The sequence below is a fragment of the Ammodytes marinus genome (assembly GCF_949987685.1).
Source record: "Ammodytes marinus genome assembly, chromosome: 8".
In the NCBI taxonomy this organism is placed as follows: domain Eukaryota; kingdom Metazoa; phylum Chordata; class Actinopteri; order Uranoscopiformes; family Ammodytidae; genus Ammodytes; species Ammodytes marinus.
This window is the reverse complement of record NC_137212.1, coordinates 25,764,344-25,785,045: the sequence shown is the minus strand read 5'-3', so window position 1 is coordinate 25,785,045 and position 20,702 is coordinate 25,764,344. Positions and strand designations below refer to the sequence as shown.

The 20,702-nt window shown below is 39.9% G+C and overlaps 2 protein-coding genes across 2 annotated transcripts; one reads left to right on the top strand and one right to left on the bottom strand.

The window, feature by feature from the left end:
- Positions 1 to 1,050: 1,050 nt before the first annotated feature.
- On the top strand, positions 1,051 to 2,724 carry cUnh1orf146 (chromosome Un C1orf146 homolog). Its single transcript, XM_080032459.1, has 5 exons — positions 1,051 to 1,242; positions 1,487 to 1,580; positions 1,871 to 2,042; positions 2,190 to 2,268; positions 2,381 to 2,724. Exons 1-5 carry the CDS (start codon positions 1,177 to 1,179, stop codon positions 2,486 to 2,488), a joined length of 519 nt encoding a protein of 172 aa, XP_079888585.1. The 5' UTR covers positions 1,051 to 1,176; the 3' UTR covers positions 2,489 to 2,724.
- Positions 2,725 to 2,776: 52 nt separating this feature from the next.
- Positions 2,777 to 11,827, bottom strand: LOC307254471 (glomulin-like; the record flags this gene model as incomplete). The annotated part of the gene is made up of 19 exons (XM_080032865.1): positions 2,777 to 2,872; positions 3,121 to 3,215; positions 3,328 to 3,463; positions 3,555 to 3,618; positions 4,289 to 4,398; positions 4,525 to 4,609; positions 5,280 to 5,353; positions 5,460 to 5,501; positions 6,207 to 6,296; positions 6,402 to 6,432; positions 6,521 to 6,574; positions 6,658 to 6,824; positions 7,473 to 7,563; positions 7,905 to 8,154; positions 8,972 to 9,080; positions 9,153 to 9,263; positions 10,685 to 10,810; positions 10,958 to 11,083; positions 11,789 to 11,827. 19 exons carry the CDS (start codon positions 11,825 to 11,827, stop codon positions 2,777 to 2,779), a joined length of 1,896 nt encoding a protein of 631 aa, XP_079888991.1.
- Between the last annotated feature and the right edge of the window lie 8,875 nt (positions 11,828 to 20,702).

Here is a 20,702-nt window from a genome sequence, read left to right as displayed (position 1 = left end):
CTATTAATTACGTAAAAAAGTTAAATTCCAAATAGCCTACAATTAGGAATAGGCCGGCCTATAGGCTACATTTTTTACACAGAAATTAATGTTAAAGGAGAGATAAAGACTTAGTAACGACAATTTACAAAACACAAGCAATTGCTGAACCTTTTTCTCTTTTGTAGAATCTTGAATTGAGTAGTTGAATGTATTGTTTGAACTCTACCCGATAAAAGCAACAACACAAGGTGTACTGTACATTTAGTAATTAGGCCTACATATATGAATATTGAATTTGGTCAATTTAATAATCAGATTTATCAAATAGGTATTTTTCTGTCTAAAGTGTCCAGGTATTCAGAATATAAAGCATTATTTCTGCCATCCTGTTAGGAAGGTAATGAGGCAGCACGTGCAGTATTCACGGCCTGTGTCTTGATTCAGGGGTTGCGGTCTTGGAACCGGCCTCGTAGGCTGCATTTGAAGACCGATTGCGTCATAGCGGCGCGCAAAGGCTGTCCCATTTGCAAGGCTCCTTGCAAGGCTCCTCATATGCGGTCGTGAAATGCAGCCTTCGTTTCACGGTTTTGAAGCAGTTTTGAAGGCTGCATCAGATGTATCCTTCGTGGCCCAACATATCCCAAGATTCATTGCGTTTTTTTCAGAGATTGCATAAAATAAAATAAAAAATAACAAAACAGCAACGTGTTGCTCCATCTTCTTAACTTTTATCTTCCTTTCTTTTTTTCTTGTACTTTTTTTTCTTTTCGTCTGGTAGACAACTTATTTTTCTTTTTTCCTCCGTTGACAGGGCTGTCTCCGTTGGCAGCAATCAGGGTCGCTAGGCAGCACAGGAGCGGCGAGTCGTCACGCAAGGTAACGGCTTGTTACGTAAACCGGAAATGCTCGTAAACGGAGACCTGCGGAGACCGTCTCGTTTAACAAGGCTCTTTGGCCTTAAAACCGGCCTTAAAATCGGCCTTCATAGGCTATAGCCTTCATAGACCGCGAGACTGCGTCCTACCAAGTGCGTGGTCTCTGAATCAAGACACAGCCATAGACTACCGGACCGTCTCGTGCGCATGGACAGCGTCCGCGAGGACAACTACCATCGAGCTGAACAGAAAAGTTGGTGATTCACTATCAGAACGAGTCAACGACACTATTTATTTGGCTTTCAGCGAGAACCAGGTAATGGCGACCTACAAAGAATCGACTCCTCGGTGGAAAACAACAATAATAGTCAGTACATCACTCCAGGTAAGGATTAACTATTGAATTGTCAAACATTTTGAGTTTGATTTCGGATGGTCGTTGAATAAAGTGAAGAATATGAGCTTGCTAGCTAGGTGTTGGCGCATAACAACAAAAACAAAACTCAACGCGTGCGCTATTAAAATGGTGTTTGGAAAAATACTTGGGTATAGGGCCTATTCATTTAACTTAAGTCTGCATTTTAAACAATTTGTAAAGTGTATTCCCCCCTCGCCCTCCCTCTCACCAGGAGCATGAGGCGAGCAGGATGCTCCTCGCGCAGCAGCACCGAATCAGATTTTCAGACTGTGTTGAGTCTGGAGCCTTTATTTTTCCACTGTCAGGTGAAACGGCTGTATTTTTCTTCCATTATTTTTTTTTTTTATCATAACCCTTTAACACAAGCCCTGTAGTGCTTTCTAGAAAAGGAATATGTTTTAAAACCCAGTCTGACTGTTGTCAGTCGTATTATAGTAATCTTCTGGGTTCTTACCTGAATTTGAAAATACAGAATACAATATTTATAATCCCAAACCTAGCTTCACAACAAACACATTATGACATTGTGAGCTAACCTGTATATTAGGTAATAATAATGATCAATAATTGCTACATTTGTAACTTTATTGCTTAGGTACTGCATTTCTGTTGCTCGACCCTCAAGACCTCCCTGTGCCTTTGGAAGAATCTGGACTGATTGAAAGGATAGAGACATTTGTGCAAGTTCACCGGAACAGCTTTCTACTTCTGTATGCCCCCTTTAATGGGAAAAGGGAATTGAATATCTTGTCGGTGATTCAACACAGGTAGGCCCTAAAAGAATTCAGTCACTTCATTAAGTTGTCATTTGGAAGAATGTTACACCCTTGTATTGATAGACTACATAAACATTGTGATTGCATAGAATGTGTCATATCTTAAAAGTAACTGAGGAAGTCTTTTTTTCTTTTCAGATTTTTTGGCAGCAATCTCAGGATCCTGCCTGTGCGAAGCAACGCTGACATTGCCAAAGGAATGTTGACAATTGCCAAGGTAAAGATGGATGCAGTGCACACAAGTTATTTGGTCATTTTGGATGATAAACAAGACATTGGTTGGTTCCCTTTTGGTCGTTTGAAATAAGCCCCAGCCCATTTGTCTGCAGGCCACCAGTAAGCCCCATATAGATGGCATCCAAGACCGGATGTCTCTGGCTCGGGCTCACGTCATTGAAAGCAGTCCTGTGTGGGAGATGCTAAGAGACATTCTATAAAGTTCAGAAGGTGAACCAACACGTTTTCACAAACTGTTGCTTTATTTAATGCTACAGTCCTTACTTTGTTGAATATGGAAAAACAAAGGTAAAAGATGTCTTTCATTATATTAGCACAGTTTGTTCTGTTAGTACAATTTTTTTTACAACTTTGACATAGAAAAAATCACAGGTTCAATGCATTGTTGTTTCTTGTTAAATAAGTCAAAAACGGGGCAAATAAAATCAAACCGTTAAGAACATTATCCCAATGATGTATAATAACACCTGAGCACATGCGGCCTCTGTTTAGTTTGGGATCTTGAGCTTTTCCTCTGTGATCTCTTCGATACGGAAGATAAGACTCTCCATCAGGTCAAATGTCACCAAGGCACTCTGCAACACCTGTAGCACACGATAATAATACACTATTTGTATGGAACCTTTCCTACAAGAAAATGCAGTCATAAAATGATATGCATGACAAGCTTCTCATTCAAATAGACAGCAAATGAACATACATGACAATAATAGTAAAAAATGTAATACAATAGAAATATGAATTAGCACTGCCAAGAAAGTAAGGCTATAGTCAGCTCACTGGCCCTACAGGACCCAAATCTTAATGATAACCAATGAGAGAGTGTGTGTACCTGGTGCTCAACCTCTGGGGACATTTCAGACTCTTTCTGATGTTTCACTGTTATCCTTTTGACTGATGTGCTGGATCTAGCAGCATCTCTGGCTTCTGTGAAATAGAGATGGTTCTCAGTGTTAGAATACAGACTCTAGTACGGCTATTTGTACAAGGTTATTTCAATGTGATTTTGTTACACAGCTCACCAGCAGCTAATGCTTACCTTTTGCTTTGAGCTTGTGATCCTCCCTCAGTGCCTTTAGCTGGGCTGAATAATAGGCTCTTGATATGCTGATACACACGCCAAGCATTTTTAGGTATTGGTCTTTGATGGTGCACAGCTCCTCCCAAACAGCTGCCTGAAGGTAAAAGAGGTAGATGATAGGTTACTATCTTTAACCAGGCTGGCTGGCAGAAGAGCAGTGAATGTGTTGAGTTAGAGCGACTTACAGTTGGCCTCAGGTCTTTGTCTCTGATGAGGAGATAGCGTAGGAGATTCAGACTCTCCATGATCCTGGAGAAACAAAGACAGTGCATTTCTTAACGGCTCAGTCTGGGTCAAGTGTCCCAGCTGTCACATTTACAGATGGATGATGGTAGCTGTAACCATAAAGGTTGTTCACTTTACTACATCTGAGGTTATTTCGGATAGATTTTCGCATTTAAATCTACAACAAAATCCATATTGAATGAAACGCAGCCTTCAATTCAGTCTTAGATACAGTTTTATAGACATTTTACATAGTTTGGTTATCCAGAATGTGTGTCTCAGATAGTCACACTAAAATACTTCTCCCAGACCTTCTGGCTACCAGGCTGGCAAACATTTGTTTGTGGAAGATATTAAATAGTCAGTAAGTAAGTACAATTTTATTTATGCAGCACCTTTCAAAAGCTAGGTTACAACGTGCCAAAGGACACATGAGTATGATAAAAACAATACAAAATAAATACATCGGTGTCATACAGGCAATAAAAGTAAGCCAGTGAAAAGTTCTCTACATTATTCAAGCACAGAAACAATGGGTGAAAAGATATATCTTAACCTGCGTTTTATAACACCCTAAAGAGTTGGCTGATCAGGCTCCGAGTGGAAGACCTGTAATAATTAGGCCTAATGTAGACTCGAAAGTAACAAGTGAGCGTGCTTGTCTGTACATTAAAGCATTGTTCATGTTACTTACTTGTCCATACCGTTGAGCAAATCGGTCTCAGGACCTTGTGGCAAACATAACACCAGTCGCAGTAATGAGAGAAACTCCTCTCCCAGGAACCATGTATTGGCATGACCAGGCTGGAGGAGAGTTATCATAGATTGACACCTTCAAATAGCCATTAAGACTTATGTCAACAGAGGCAGGAGCTTCAACATTCTTATAAAACATGGTAATGTTACGCTTAAAATATCCTTTTATCTCACCTCCATAGAAAATTCTACTTGATTCCTGATGTTCTTTACAATGTAACTTTCCACTCCTGCATGGTTGCTGGTTTTTAACATGCACCTGAACAGGAATGGAATGGAAAAAATTACTTTAGATCAGTAAAATACTTCAACAACATCACAGAGAAAAATAGAATATAATCAGTTAAATGAGGATATATGAACGGCCATGTTGAACATAACTGTGGTATTTTAATGAAAAGTTTAATATGTGTATGCATTGGATTGAATATATGGTTCACAGCATTACATGGGTGGAAAACAAAAGCTGCAGTTTAAAAAAAAGGAATTCAAAATGTGTTTAAAAAAAGATATAAATGTGATTGTTCATTATGACGTCGTAGATCATCTATAAACATCAATATACAGTAGATTATAAATACATTTGAGAGTTTATTTAATTTAATTTTTTTAAAGATATTTTCTGGGCATTTTTATGCTTTTATTGATAGTGTAGAGACAGAGTTGAAATGGGGCAGAGAGGGGAGTGACATGCAGAGAACGACCGCGGGCTGGAATCAAACCCGGGTCCGCTGCTGGCCGAGGCCCATGGGGGGGACGCCCTACCAACTGAGCTAAGGGCGCCCCCTTGATTTTATTTTTAAAACGGAAATCTAAGCAAATGTTCATTAAAACATGCACCCTACAAGTATATTAGAGTATAAACTGTATATTTTACTGTATCTTTACTGCTGACACCCATTCTCTTAATTCTCTGATGATTGTCTCACCTGAAGAACTTGTGCTTCGCTTCAACATCTAATTTATTGATGAAGAGCTGGAAAACCTGGAGTCCTGATTGTCTCTGAAGAAGCAGGGATCACACGGAAATAAACTTCATGTGTTTCACGGTATCACCGTTTTTAGAATACATTCCTTTCATCAATATGGCTGACTGTGTGTGTACTCACCAAATGTTGCATTGGGCAGTCAGTGAGGACTTGACGCAGGTTCTGTGAATTTCAGCACACCACAAGTCACTGATTGGTTAATAGTTCATACATGACAATGCTGCCTGGCCAACAGCATTTAGTGGCGTTTTGGTCTCAATAACTATAGAATAGTTCTGGTATTGCCAGTAGAGATGTTTTGTTGTTGCTCTCCACTTAATTAAAACAATTCTATCAATCAATCTAGGGTTCAGTTTTGATCACAATTCTCACAACCTCAAAGAGCAATTCAGATGTTAAAGGTAGAGTCAGTGATTCTGGAGATTGCTTGTCGTAAAACTCCCTTTTTTTCAAAATGAGTGAATATCTCCTCGGAATCTGCTAACTGTCTCTACTGTGTGTGTGTGTGTGTGTGTGTGTGTGTGTGTGTGTGTGTGTGTGTGTGTGTGTGTGCTTGCAGAAAAAAAATGTCTGTGTTAATTCATAGCATAGGCTCTGTAAACTGGTATGTAAACATGTTGTGTGTATCAACAATGGTTGTTGTTTTTTCAGCGGACCGTGAGGGAATATTCCCTGATTATGACAAAAGGTGATTTAAACACAAGCATTCTCCAGAATCGCTGACTCCACCTTTTAAGTGATTTAGTTGTTCATGATGCAGGTGAATTTTGCTCTATTTATGATAATGGGAAAACCTCACCATTTTACAACCTTTTAAGACTATCAAAATACCAAAACAAAGTGAGAATGATGGCATGCTCCTCTTACATGTGGTACACTGTAGAAGCTCTTCAGATCCAGTAGACTCACTGGAAGGCTGTTGTCTGCCACATTCTCCAAGCTTGTTTCATACAGTGCCTGAGTCCAAATGAGAATATGAGAAAATAAGAAGAATTACTTCAGTTTTCTGCTTTCATAGTCTCATCTCTAAAGTACTTTTTCTGCATATTGATGTGGCCTTACCAGTCCTTTGATCAAGTGTGATTCCTTTTTGCTGCCAAAGGAACAATATTACACTTAGAAATTATCCCATTTAAAGCAAGAATTATAAATCAGGTAGTCAAATTGTACTGACAGCATACCTACTAAGTAATTGATTGATGTATTCCATGTTACACTGAAGAACAAACACAGGGCTGAAAAAGTGGTAGAATGTAAGTTATTTGTCATAGAACAGTAACAGTGAGCACTGTCTCCCATCTTGACTTTTTCATTTAACCTGAATACTGCAGGAAAGCTGTCTATGGAGACGAGCTGGACAAACAGTAGATAAGCCAGACACGCTTTGGCCTCTTGGGTGTGACTGTAGTCCGTCTGGGGGTCTTTCCTCTGGGAGCTGAAGAACAGGAGCTCTGACATAGACTCCTGGATTGCAGGCAGCATGACCTGAGGCACAGCAACATTGTTTAAAGAGATCCTATTATACTACTTTTCTGGTCTTCATTTCTTGTTAAAAACTGCTATAGAGCAACCTGACACAAATCACATCACAAAAAACTATATAGATTTTCGGGACACTCTTCCTCTTACCCTAGCGAGCACAGCAGTCTCTCTCTACACACTGCTTTGAGCTTCTCCGCCCCTCCCCCCCTGCTGCAAACCCCACTCCGTTGTGATTGGTTACCTTCCTTCCAGCAGCGGGAAATTTTCAGGAAGCTGGGGGCATGCAGCCGGAGCTTGCCTGAGCGGCAGCATTACCATACATGGAAACATGACAGAAACGACCCGAGCGTGACAGAAACAATCCGGAAATTTGAACGAGTTCGGCTCGACCGGCTGCCATAGTGTTTAGTGCTCTGCATAGCCACCCCAGACGGTCAGCAGGGAATACGTCGAAATGCATGTACGTAATTATTTGAAACTCTAGTATGGTTAAACATGACTATAAATCATTATAACAACGTTTATAGGTCATAAAAGTCGAAAAGTATCATAGGTCCTCTTTAAGTAATGAAATCTCATTGAAACATGAAACCGTTGATTATGGACTGCTGTCTCATCAATAGGTTTTAGGAGGGGAGATTGTGCTCTTACCATTATCTCTGTTGCGAAGAGCCACAGTGAAGTTTTTCTTTCACGGTTCAGTTCAGCCTCTAGTAAAGGCTCCCTTAAGCTCCTCATGCAGCTGCAAATAACCAGAACAAAGCCTTTTATACTGTGTTCTGTTATTAGTGCTTCTACTCAAACAATATTATTATCTAACTAAATGTAAATGTTGAAATACCATGAAAAAGTGCATTTTGCTTAACAAGTTCAACACTGAAAGAAAACTGGAACTAAACCCACACTCTAACATTATTATTGTCCTGTTTACCGTCCCCGCCAAGAAAAAATACAAAATATATATGAACAAAGATTGACACTTAAAGATGGCAATGGGAAAAACTAGAAATCAAGTGAAACATTTTAACTAATAATATCCCCACTGTGCCTTTTCAACCAAACCAAACGGAGACAAAAACGTACAACTTGAGCAGCTCAATCCTTAGCTCTGCATCCTCAGAGGAAGTGACATAGTTTCCATTCTTCCTTTTCACTTCCTCTATGAAAGGCTTAGCAAACACAGCCAGGGCTTCACAGCATCGACACAGGCCGTACTCATCCTCCGCTAGCTGCTGCTGGGTGTACGGTACAGGCAGCCGGGACAGCTGCTTCTGTAGGGCAGACAGAGCCACACCCACAAACGCTGCCTTTCTCTCATCCAGGCAGAGGAGCACTGTACAACACACAATGTCCTGTTGTTAGTTCACATGAATGTACAGCAGAGGGAGCCAACACCATGTTCTTAGGCACAAGTAAACTAGCATCCATGAATACATCTAGTAGTAGTAAAACTTAACATTCATTTGTCATTTTACAATCATTTAGCTACTCCTATAGCTAAAACTAGTGCAGTGTACTACAACAAACCTACAAATATTCCTCCCCTTCACAAAGGTCTTAATGCACAGTTATTGCCAAAACTGCTTCATAGATAAATTGGTCCAACATTGTGATCATTTTGGAGGCTGCGGTTCGTAGTGCTCTTGCGTTTCATTGCTTTGTACTGACAGGTGTTTGTATGCTTTTTTCAACTCCATTTATATCAATCAGTATGTGCCAATTAACCAACACTCCTCCATCGAATACAATGGGAACTTTAGTAGAAAATTAAACCACATTAACAAGTAATATCAGGGAATAAAACCTTTTTCAAAGGTGTATAGCTCTTTAATGTAATTCTGCGCTGCATTAAGAGATGTTGCTTTAATACAATGTTGTGAATTTTGAATTCGATAAGTGTTACTTTACAGTTTCAAATGTCACAATTGTTAATTGTCGGCCAATGATTTTTGTGTACATGTTGTGGATATAATTAGCAAGTAAAATAAATTACATTGTTAGGTATTAAGTAAAGCATTATAAAGGGGTATCAACTCTTTTCATACATTATGCAAATGTTACAGATGTCATAGACAGTTATTTTTGTGCTTTTTTCTCTCTCTGTGTGTTGAGGATGTGAAATGATGTTATCGCAATAAGAGTTGTGTTACCTGTTTGAAGATGTGGAGCGAGGGCTAGGATGGTTTTAGAAATGGCACCTGGATTGACGTCTTCAATTAGTTCAAGCAAGCTATGCAGCAGTTCACTTGGGCTGCAAGTCTAGAAAGTAGAACAGACATTCAAGTTAATGTACAGCATGTCTCACTATAGAGATGAATTGTTAGTACATACCCTGGTCAGATGTGTGATGGCAGCCTGGCAGTGATCAATATTCTTGTCTTGATGAACCACTTTGTTTACAAGAGGTGCCATCAGAGTACAACCCATAGGCTTCACAATCCCCTGTGTGCAGGAGAAAGCACTCATTATTAGTCACCACAGAAACACAGACCTCGTTTGGAGGTCCCTTTCTTTGTTTTTTGCATGCGTTGCTACAAAAACAGATGAATGCAAAAGAACAATTGCACTTTCACACCTCGGATAGACTACTAAAATGTGGCTTAATGTGTCACGTAACAATGAAATACGAGCATGCTTGTGAGTGCCGGGGCGGAAGGTTGGGCATCTCCAAGATGGTAGAGCTGCAAATCTTTGCAAAGCTATGAATTCCAATGCCTACAATTAATAGGACCTAAACAAAAGATGCATCATTAGAAAGTAGTTTGCCACATCTGAAATGCATCTCGTAACAAAGGGCACCCACTGTAGCTAGCAACATGCACGTTTACAGAGTCTTGGCTGTTATCAACACTTGTATTTTTTTAGAGCACACACAGTACGGACAGGTAGCAGATCGTAAGGAGATATTCATTGATTTTGAAAAAAGGGGATTTTGACAACAAACTTTATCCAGAATGACTACCCCTTCAAGTGTAACCAGAAGCGCTTCATTGTGTATATGAGTAGTTGTGACACTAGTTTCCTTCCTATGTACCACCACGTTATGCTGCTGGTGTTATGTGTCACTTTAACTATCTAATTATTCCCGAAAAGCTGCCTTTAAAGGATTATGGTACACAAAAGGAAATACGAATATCCTTGAAAGATAGGCTCCATATAAACCAAGTAGATATTAATTGACTACACATTTATTATTTGGAACGTGATTATTCATCTATAGATTTACCAGTATACTACCGTATATAATTCTACCTATTCGGATGGAGTGGTGTTTCTGACTAAAAGACCCTCTGGGTTAAATGGGCATTTCATTAGAATGTATCTATTAGAAGTGTACCAACACTTTCTATTTTAGCACTTGACATTTTAAAGGTGTTAATACCACACTCAAAGAAAAGTGACAGCCGGACAGAACTATAAAAGCTTGTCTGACACATACTACATCATGGACTAACTTAATTTTTTTATTGGTTCTGTTTTTTTTTAGATAAACATTTCAAATGTCTTGATTTAAAAAGTGGAGAGGGCTGTCCAAAGATTCTTGCAATCCCATTACTATCAATACAATATATAGATGTGTTGCCTGCTTGTCCCTCCCAGTTCTAGTTTGATTCTTTATGTCCATGTTCAAAGCCAGGGATTTCCCATTTGATAATCAATCATTTGAAACCCTGGAGATTTACTTTGGCCTCCGTTAAGAGGAGGGAGTAGGAAATGACACATGCTTCTAAAGGTACACTACTACACAACAGCGTGCAGCGCTGGGAGAACCAAGGGCACTTAGAAGGAGTGTGCCGTAGTGAGGAGGGTTATCAGTGGAGCGAGAAATCTGACTGAATATCTGCTGCTTTCCCTCTCCACACCTCCAGGTCAGGAGGCCAGCAGGCACAGGCTGCTTGCTGCTGCGTGTTGATGTTTAGCATAGAGTGGGGAGTGCTGTTCGCTTCAGTGGCTCTGTGGCTGTGGGAGCGACTGTGTAGGCCTATGTTCTTTTAGTGCTGTATGACAGGTTAACACTGTCAATCTGCTGTCACTCCATATCTGTATGAAAGGTGTTACTATACAACTAGTCAGAAGAGAGAGTGTAGGAGCAGGTCCGTCTCTGATGTCAGTTGTGTTGATCTTGGTAAAAATACCTTGTTTTTTTCATCTTGAAGGAATGTCAGTAGTCGTGCCCCGTCACCCTCGGCGAGACAAGCCGATCCGAAAGCCTGAAACTGCTGGTAGTCCTCTGGCTTCAAATGTTCTTCTGGAGTATTTCGCTAAACACAGGAGGGGAGGCAGAAGACCTGTTAGTTATCACCAGATGGCAGCAGCTTTTCACTCTCAGCATACATCTTAATTTGAGACATTGCAGGCAAAAAAAAAATTTTTTAAGCACTGGTCAATTTCTGAGATTTCTGTCTATTTTGCTTCCATAACATGTCTTCTTTCATACTAGTATAAACCAAAGGTCGCAAAAGTCCAAAATCTGTTCTCTAAAAACTTTGGACTCTAATATGTCTTATAAATATAATAACAAATGAATTATGGCTTTATCAAACATATTTTTGTTTTTTAAAGAGATGCAAATGTACATGCAAGATACGTTAGATATCGCCACATTTGCATTTTTATTTAACATTTCTGAAGAAATTGTGATAGCATATAAAATAACTTTTAATGTATTCAATCAACAAGCAAAGCTTCCTGGTGATATCGATATGTAAAAATATGTACCCGTATCGACCTGCAGTGTCTCACCTTTAGAAACAAACACCTTTTTGTCTTTTGATAACAATCGACAATGGCCGACCCATTCACCAGTACTGAAGACTTGTTCATCAAACTAGGTGTGTTATTTAATACATTTTCGTGCGCACACTTACACTTGCAGGTCATTCCCTAAAGCATAATTTTGATAGGCCATCATGAGTGTGACTGCCTCAGCTAAAATGTATTTCAGTGATAGAATGCTGTTGACTTACCCATCTCTGGATGATGTCATTCACCTGATCTTCATTCATCTTCACTGTCCCAGCAGCCATCGCAGGCAATCCAATTAGCAATATGTCTTTATATTCAATAGACAGTGTGGCAGCTCTAAGAACTAGCGTCGGCACTATTAAATCACCAAATGCCCAGCTCTCCTGGTGTCTCCAGGGAGAGAGAGAGGTTCGGTCTGTAAGGATCCCCAACATAAACCTCTTATCTCCCTTTGTGCTCAACATGTAATAGGATTAAACCAGAGCACTCGTGTGTGTGTGTGTGTGTGTGTGTGTGTGTGTGTGTGTGTGTGTGTGTGTGTGTGTGTGTGTGTGTGTGTGTGTGTGTGTGTGTGTGTGTGTGTGTGTGTGTGTGTGTGTGTGTGTGTGTGTGTGTGTGTGTGTGTGTGTGTGTGTGTGTGTGTGTGTGTGTGTGTGTGTGTGTGTGTGTGTGTGTGTGTGTGTGTGTGTGTGGTTACACAAAATGTGGAACTCTCTGGAAGGAGCCGGTCTAATAACACTTTCAGTTCTGTAAAATAAATAGTGCAGAGGTGGGCACACTTTGGAAAAAAGTATCCCAAATATATTACTACGCTATGCGGCCAAAACTCCCCCTGCACACATCCACTCTTTGAAATACTTGTTGCTGTAACATTTGTCATGATCATTTTGCTGAGAGCTTTCCCTTAAGCCGTTACTCTGTAATACAGCATTCTTACCTTAAAATGAACTTGTCTTTGCCTTTAAAGTTGGACTCAGGTATATGAAGAAAGCTTGGTTTCAAAATCAGAGATATTCACTGATTTTGACAAAAAGTGGATTGTGAGGAGATATTATATCTCCTCACAATCCGCTACCTGTCCGTACAGCACAGCCCAGGCTAGATATTCACTGATTTTGACAACAAGCATTCTCCAGAATCACTCCACCTTTAAAGGAAAAAGGAGGATGGCCAATTAAGGTACACTTTACTTACTGAGATGTTAGATATTGTTGAATTGTGTTTTTTTCCAGCAGCTATTGGTTTTAACTCATTTAACTCAGGTATTTCAATCCAATTGTATAGACTTGAAGGATGTTTGTTTTTGTTAGTTCATCATGTGAATGTCATGTTTTATTATTCTCAAAGGGCATACTAAGGTTAGCATTGTGTGGCAATGCAGTTACAATGTGCAGATGGATGTGAGAAGGTATTTATTTCCACACTAAAAAGAAAATATAACGTACATTTTCAAAAAAATATGACATTATGTTTTCTGTTTCCGGTGTGTTTTTCAAGCAAGTCTCCAGTAGTGTATTGTTATTCTGTGCAGAAATGAAAGAAAAATAACGGCAACTATGCGGAACCTTGACTGGCTTAAAATATTTACACTCACTAGTTTATATGTCCAGCTCAGAATAAAATGCTGTCCTCCAATTACCCTCATACCCTTCAGAATTTTATTTAAAAAAAAACGTTTTTTAACTTTCTCTTACTAGAGGTGTTAATATAAGTAAATGTCATGGTCATTAAAGTTTGAGGTGCTGTTAATTATTGTTTTGGCCTGTCCTCCTGAGAAGTGTTTTGCTAATATATTGTCTATTAGAATTAGTAGTACACACCATTCATATTGGATTGAATGTAGACTAAATATCAGAAAACCTGACCTCTTATTATGACGCAGCACAATCAAACATCATCACAACATACAATTTACATTACCATAAAGTCCAACTTTAGTTTTACAATGTTCATTTAAACCTGTTAAAGTGTAAATTACAGCAGTATAATTTAGCAATAGGTACAATAATAATGTGATGTATACAGGATTTGTAGTTATAACTCAACACAACCAAAACCACTGCTGTTCCTCTGAATTAGATTTGATACCTAATGAAATATTGGTTTAGCATCCACAACATAAGCATCCCCTGGTTTGAGCCTTATTCTGATTTGACAGTATGTAAGACAAATAAATCCACCTGGGTGCTTCTTGACTTTTCTATATAATGAAATGGTGCCTGTTGTACAGAGAAGGATTAGGAATGCCTTTTCCATGATTGCTTAATGACAGCATATTGCTCCTCTGTGTAAACACACAAAGGCTTCAAAGGCTCCCATCATCTGAGCGTGTGCGTGTGTGTGATGTAATAGAAGTACAATCACTGACTTCCTGCTCCAGCTTCGTGAGCAGCTCAAGTCCTGATTTGATGTGAATAGAGAGAAAGAGACGCCTGTTTGAACGGTGGGATTTAGCAGACATCTGCCGCTCTAAGTTTGCTCTGTGTATTACTGTGTGGTGAAAGCCTCACACAAAAGCCCACAGAGCAAACACAGGGCAGACCGCGGATCACTCGTGTGTTTGTCACTGATTTTGTCATTCCTAATTGCTGGCTGATGAGGTTTTGCTTTGACACTGGGTCCTTCCTGGGTGCAGGAAATACAAAACGAAATGACGGTCAACAATTAGTATGTTGTAGCTATGTCTTCCTACGCTGTCAATTGGCAAGGTAGATTATCTCTAATATATTTTATAAAAGGAATTTTTTTTAAGACGAGACAACTTTTAAGTTAATTTTGCTCATTGAACTTGAAACAATTTTTGACTGAGAAAGGCTTGTGAAAGCTCCAGGAAAAATCGTTGAGTTAAAAAATTAAAAAGAAACAGGCCAAGAATGACCTTTAACACTCAATTTAACTTTGTACTACTAAAGCAAATGTGTGCAACCATTTTGTCTTCCATCTAAATAACCACTGCAGCATAAAGTGAATCGTTTTTATTCAAAAGGAGTCACAGGACGGGTACTAAAAAAAAGAAAATTCTAGAAAAAAAGTTAACATAAATTCAGCTCCAATTTATAAATCACTGCCCCACATTTGGAGATGTATTTGCTCCTTTATTTGCTGTTTTGTTTTATAATTCAGTCCGAAGAATCGAAATCCAAATGCCATTGTCAATGAGTGACTAAAAGCAGTGATCACTTTCCAACTCAGGAGGGCACTGTTTGTCTAGAGGGCCATATCCATGAAATAGCCCATGGATTCAACACCATATGGATACATAGACAGTGGTAAAAAAGTCTTCCGATGATATACTTAAGTAAAAGCAGAAAATACTATAATGTAAGTATAGTCCGTTACAAGTAAAAGTCATGTTCAACATGTACAATATGTGAGTAAAAGTCCAGGAGTATTATGTTAAAGATTAAGTTAAACCCTCTAAAAGGGTGGCTTCAAATTTGAAATATCTGTAACGTTGATAATCATGACCAATTCAGCAAAACTCAATTATAAAAAAAACAGTATATCAAGAGTTGAAATGCTTTAACTGCTGTATAAATGTGCTTCATCAGGACTGTGTGGGTGTAGTTTGATCAGATTTGACAGCACAACATCATCAGATTCACATTAGAATGCTGTTAAATCCTGATTGGTGCACTGAAGTAGCCTATGTGATAGCCCCGCCCACTTCAAAATATTGAGAAGAGCGCAGAGGAAAACTAAATGAACACAGAAATGCCTCATGTGAATTGAGACTTGTTCATGTATGACTTCGTCACTCACTGTTTAAGGATTTATGGCCTTTGAATGGTTAGAGTATCCATACGCATCAGCATTTAGTTTGATACTTCCTGCACCCAGGAACCAGTGTCAATAGCATTAATGGTGCCTTAAAGCAGCTACGAGTAACATTTAAATATCTTTTAAACAGCCTCATGTTTCCTCTGATAATCATAAATTACCTTTAACAGCAAACGAGACCATCAGTGCAAAGAAAGACGTTTTTAAATAGTTTTTATTACTGCTTTTGGTCTGGTCGCACACCCAGTCCGATTTTCGGTTCGCTCGTGCAGGCTCTATGGTCACATATCCGTATTGGTCGCATATTTCAGTGTGGCGCAGCAACGTGAATTGAAAAGCCTATCCCTCCAGGTGAGGGAAGGGGAGCGGGAGCCTTGTTTGATACAGTTATTTGTCGTCATAATGACTGATAACGGGGCTGAACCATCAAAGAAAAAAAAGAAAATGCAATGAAGAAAAGCTAAAAGGGAGAGTGATATAAGCTACGGGGGACGAGGGCGTTGCCAAGCAACGTGTATACAATTTCACGAGAGCGAAACTAGACTGCAGTGTTTACTCCTAAATTAATGAGCGGTTGGTACTAACACAAAGTTTGCTTTGCTTCACCATCATCAAATAACCATTATCTGAAATAGTCATTATTTACAACAACATAAACACATTACCTCATCGTGATCCATACTAACTGCCGTCTATCGTTCATTCGCTTTCTGTGAGGAGTCGGACACGTAATCTTTCAGCTCCGTGAGAGAGAGTAGTTAGGTGACACTGCTGCATCAACTCATTGCAATCAGGTGCGTGTGGCAGTGACTGGCATTAGTTCATGCAGTGTCAAAACCACTCTCACGGAGCCGAAAAGAGTCCTCACACTTTCAACACACGGACATGCACTATATTGCTCCCTTCTCAGTTCACACTCACGCGCCTGGCACGAGCTAGAAAACAGCTTTGCGACAGCGGGCGTCGTAAAAATACTACCGCTTTTGTCCTAAGGGGACGCCAACGTGCCATGTTACTCGTAGTGGCTTTAAAGTTATGAAATATCTTAATCTCTGTGACCAGTAACTATAACTCTAAAAGTAAAATGAAGTGGACTTAAAAGTATAATATTTCAGGGGCGCCCTTAGCTCCCGGTTTCGATTCCCGCCCGCGGTCGTTCTCTGCATGTCACTCCCCTCTCTGCCCCATTTCACCTCTGTCTCTCTGCACTATCAATAAAGCATGAAAATGCCCAAAAAATATCTTTAGAGAAAAGTATAATATTTCATCACAAATGTAGTAGTTGAAGCATAGGGTAGCATGTAAGGGATATAGTACTCACTATGTACTTTTCATTCTATCACTACATATTTGCAATGGAAAATTAGATGACTGAGTGAACAGTGTTACTATAATTTGACTTTCTTTTTCATACAGACTCGGAATCTTCTCTTCAATATGGTATGGTTTGGCTAATTAAATAGCACATGCTAATTCTGTATATTGTAGGCCATTGGCGTATATTGATACCTTTTTATATAATCGTGTCAGGAGATACAGTGTTCCGGGGTGTAATCTGAAACACAATCTGCAGCTGTACTCCTGCAAATGATCTTAGGGTAGTGAGGACATTTATTTGGACTGAAGTATCCATTTCCCATGAGTGAATATCCTGGGACAATCATCAGGTCAGGTGGACAGACTGCGCGTGTGTGTTCGTGTGCGTGTGTTGTCTAGGCATGTGGGTAGCGCTCGGCACTACTGTAGTGTTCAGAGGCAAACATGTATCTCAGGTCACTGATATCACATAGCCATTTATATTTAATTTGCTGGACTGCAACAACAACAACAACAACACAGTTGTGTAACCTGAGGGGTATACTACGAAGCAAACTCAACAGAGCCTGGCTCTCTTTTCTTGATCTGGTTCAACATAACACATACCCTCGCTCAGAGCTGACTGGTATCACGAAGGCAGTTATCAACCTCTTATGTTGAACGAGGGTTTTAACTTTAGGGTCTGTGCGCGCCCCCATGAAAGGGGGCATTTGGCCCGTCATTTGACTCTGCTTCCGCACAAAATGGACTGATCTTGTGCCGCTAACTTTACACAAACGGACTGATTGCGAGCAGCTGAGTAAAAAAAATGTGTGTCGCCAACTTCATTCAAGAGGAAGAGTTTGTCAGTCTGAATTATTACAGCAGAAAACAGAGAGCCGAAAAAAACTCTTACTGAAAATAAGGAGAGAGTGGAATGCTGCCAGCATGGAAATGATTTATTTATCTTGCCGATCGTTCTCGCAGTGTGCGTAACGTGACATTATAAAACAATGAAACGTTGAACTCGGATTTAAACATTATACAATTTAGCCTAATATATATAGGCTACTTTGCTATATTTATAGCACTACGCCTATAGTCCCACACTTAAGAATGTAATTTAAGTCTGACACTGTCCCCAAATGAATAGCCTATGTGGAAAATCACTTTAGTTTTGGGCCACATCAAAATGAATACAATTTTGATTTAGACTATTAGCCTTTTATTTGAATCTTACAAATACCAATAGGCCTACATTAAAAAACATAGTCTGTATTTTTCGGACAAATATGAATCTACTGTGATAAGCTTAACCTGCGAGTCTGCAGCGATGTCCGAACTGTGACAGCTGTGCACCTGTCACGTCCCAACTGTAATCGCTACTGATGAAAAGAAAGAAGACCACAGTGAAATAATGTTGCAACCTGTGATTTTATAGAACGCTTCATTAAGAGCCAGTGTGTGTAGATCGCCAGGTAAAATCCTTTGAGGTGAGAGCATAGAGTGGCGTTGCATACAGTAGGCTATAGGCGTAGGCTATTTTAAATTTTCTGCATCAATAGCCTAACTGTATGCATGTGGTAAGAAGCCGCAGCGCAATGTTACAGTTCACTCTGCTGTAAGCCAAATGTCACGGCTTCATTTCGTTCATTAACTTACTGATCAATAAGTTTAGATGTAACAGTTTCCTCAGACAATATTGTCAGGTCCGCGGGATTTCCAAATGTGTAGGCTAGTTTCCTTAAAGGGCAGCGCTCTAAGAGCCGAATTTAAGCTCAAACTCTGGAAAAAAAAACTGGTATGAGCAGGTTAGCCGTGCAGCCTCTGTTACCACGGTGATCTAGCCAAAAAGAGAGCCACCTTTCGTGATACTGAAAACTCTGGCTTTAGACTCAACAGACCTCACTCAGCCCTTAATCTCGCTTCGTAGTATACACCTCTGGTGTGCAGAGGTAGACGTGTATAGAATCGAAGTTTTTAGAAATTTTTTGATTTAGTTTGGGACAGTAGGTGTTATTGAGAATATAGCTTTGAGGTGTATTACATGTTGTTGTTATGTTTCCATTGAACCAAAAATACATTGGCCTGTTCCTTGATTGGAATAATAGGCAAGAATGAACAAGACTTGACTGTATCATTTCAGTGCAGCAGCAGATAGTGCAGTATTTATGGACTAGGTCTAGTCGGTACAAACAGGCAGCAATCCTATGAGAGCGCCATAAAGCCTCTCTATTTTCCCTCTTTCCATCCCATACATTTCCTTGGTGGCCTCTTAGAGAGCAAGAGGTTCTAAGTGAACTATTTATCCAGTCGACTTCCCCCCCCCGGGAGACCTCCAGCAGACTGCAGCATGCTCTCCTGTCTGATGCCCCAAACCTCCCCAGACCCCGCTGTGTGCTTGTCAAGGAAAACTGCCATGTTTAAGGCCTCTCCCTCGGGTTGTCTTCTCTCAGCTCTAAACACTGCTCTATCTGAGCGCCTCTCAGACCGCACTGATCTCAGATTAGCAGATAGATTTGATTTGAAGATATTTATTTTATACGGTCCAGATTTGCGTTTGTGATTGCTGCTTTACTATTATATCTTAAAGATCTCAAATATTTTTTAAACGTGATTCATTTTCACACAAATAACTTATTTCCTCATTCACCCCTAGTGGTATGTATCTATAGCAGACGAAGAACTGAACATTAAAATAAATAAAAAAGTAAAAGTAGTAGCAATACCACTCTACAAAAATACTCCCATTACAAGACAAACTCAAACTGCATTCAAAATCTGAAAAACGTACTTGAATGGTTAGAAAGTATACGTATTCTTGTGTTGTCTGATTAAATTACTTTTTATATTGTTGGAAAATTGACTTGTGTTTTGGTCATCATTTTTTATTTGCAAAGTAACTTTTAATTTTAGCTGTTAAAACAATATTTCCAAATTACAGGGGTACAGATCAGCTATAGGTCTCTGAATTACTGTTGAGTTTTTCAAATGTCATATTTAGTATGACAAAAAAATCTTAACCCATGCTACATTTTCCTATTTTTTTTGTTTTTAGAAGAAAGTCTGTTTACTAATCATGTGGATCTATGGTAGGCATTCGTCTTCTTTCTTTTCCTATCTCCCAACTGGTGCTAGTAGTGGAATATATTGAGGGGGGGAGTCATACCCCCAGTGTACTGAGAGCTAATGGAGAGCTGGCCTCACAGGGGAACATCTCTTGACCTAGGTCCCCTTTTTGTAAAAGCTTTGCCCCTGTAGCAAACAATTGCAGGGAGGGGCTTCGTGGGTGAGCGTGTTTAGTGAACATTTGTAGTCCGGCCTTTTTTCACATCTTTCAACATGGCCTAAAGCTGCTTTATGTGCCAGTGTGCTGTGAGGTGAAAGCTCCCCAGGTGAGACAAAGGCCTGGACGCCTCAGTCTTTCCTGAGCATCTGTCTGGCTTTTGGAAGCACCGCTGGGGGAACTGCATCGACTAGACTTCACTACCGCCTGCTCAACCTTTTGTAAAACGGCATTTTGATGACAATTCCCTGTGTCGAGTTGTTCCCAATCAATACGCACAGAGCGGATGCCTTGACAGACACAGATAACTGCTGCTGTATGTGTGAGCTGAAGAGACTGACACCCTGTCTGACTCTGATCAATAAGTGGCGTGTGGCGCGGCCATGCACACGCTCAGCCCGGCCCACTCTGCTAGGAGTACACGGGGCAGGCTTTCCCCCGGCAGAGAGGTAAAGCTGCCCAGCAACTCCCCAAGGTGGACGAATCGGAGATGTTACATGTGAACTGGCTGTCAAAACGATTCTGTCATCTCCCCTTCTCTCCGCTGTTTAAAGATGCTGACACACTGTGTTTGGGGTACCAATGTCTTGTTGGAAGTGATGGAGGCTTTTAGCCTTTTTTTTCCTTTATCCGTTTAAGTGTTCACTCGAGTGTTCAAATTTCTATTTCACCTGCCACACATGTCTCCTGGCACTTCTTGTACACTCACTGCTTCCTTTCAGGTCATTTGAACCACAATGTATCAACTCTATATGGAATCTTATCTTTCACCA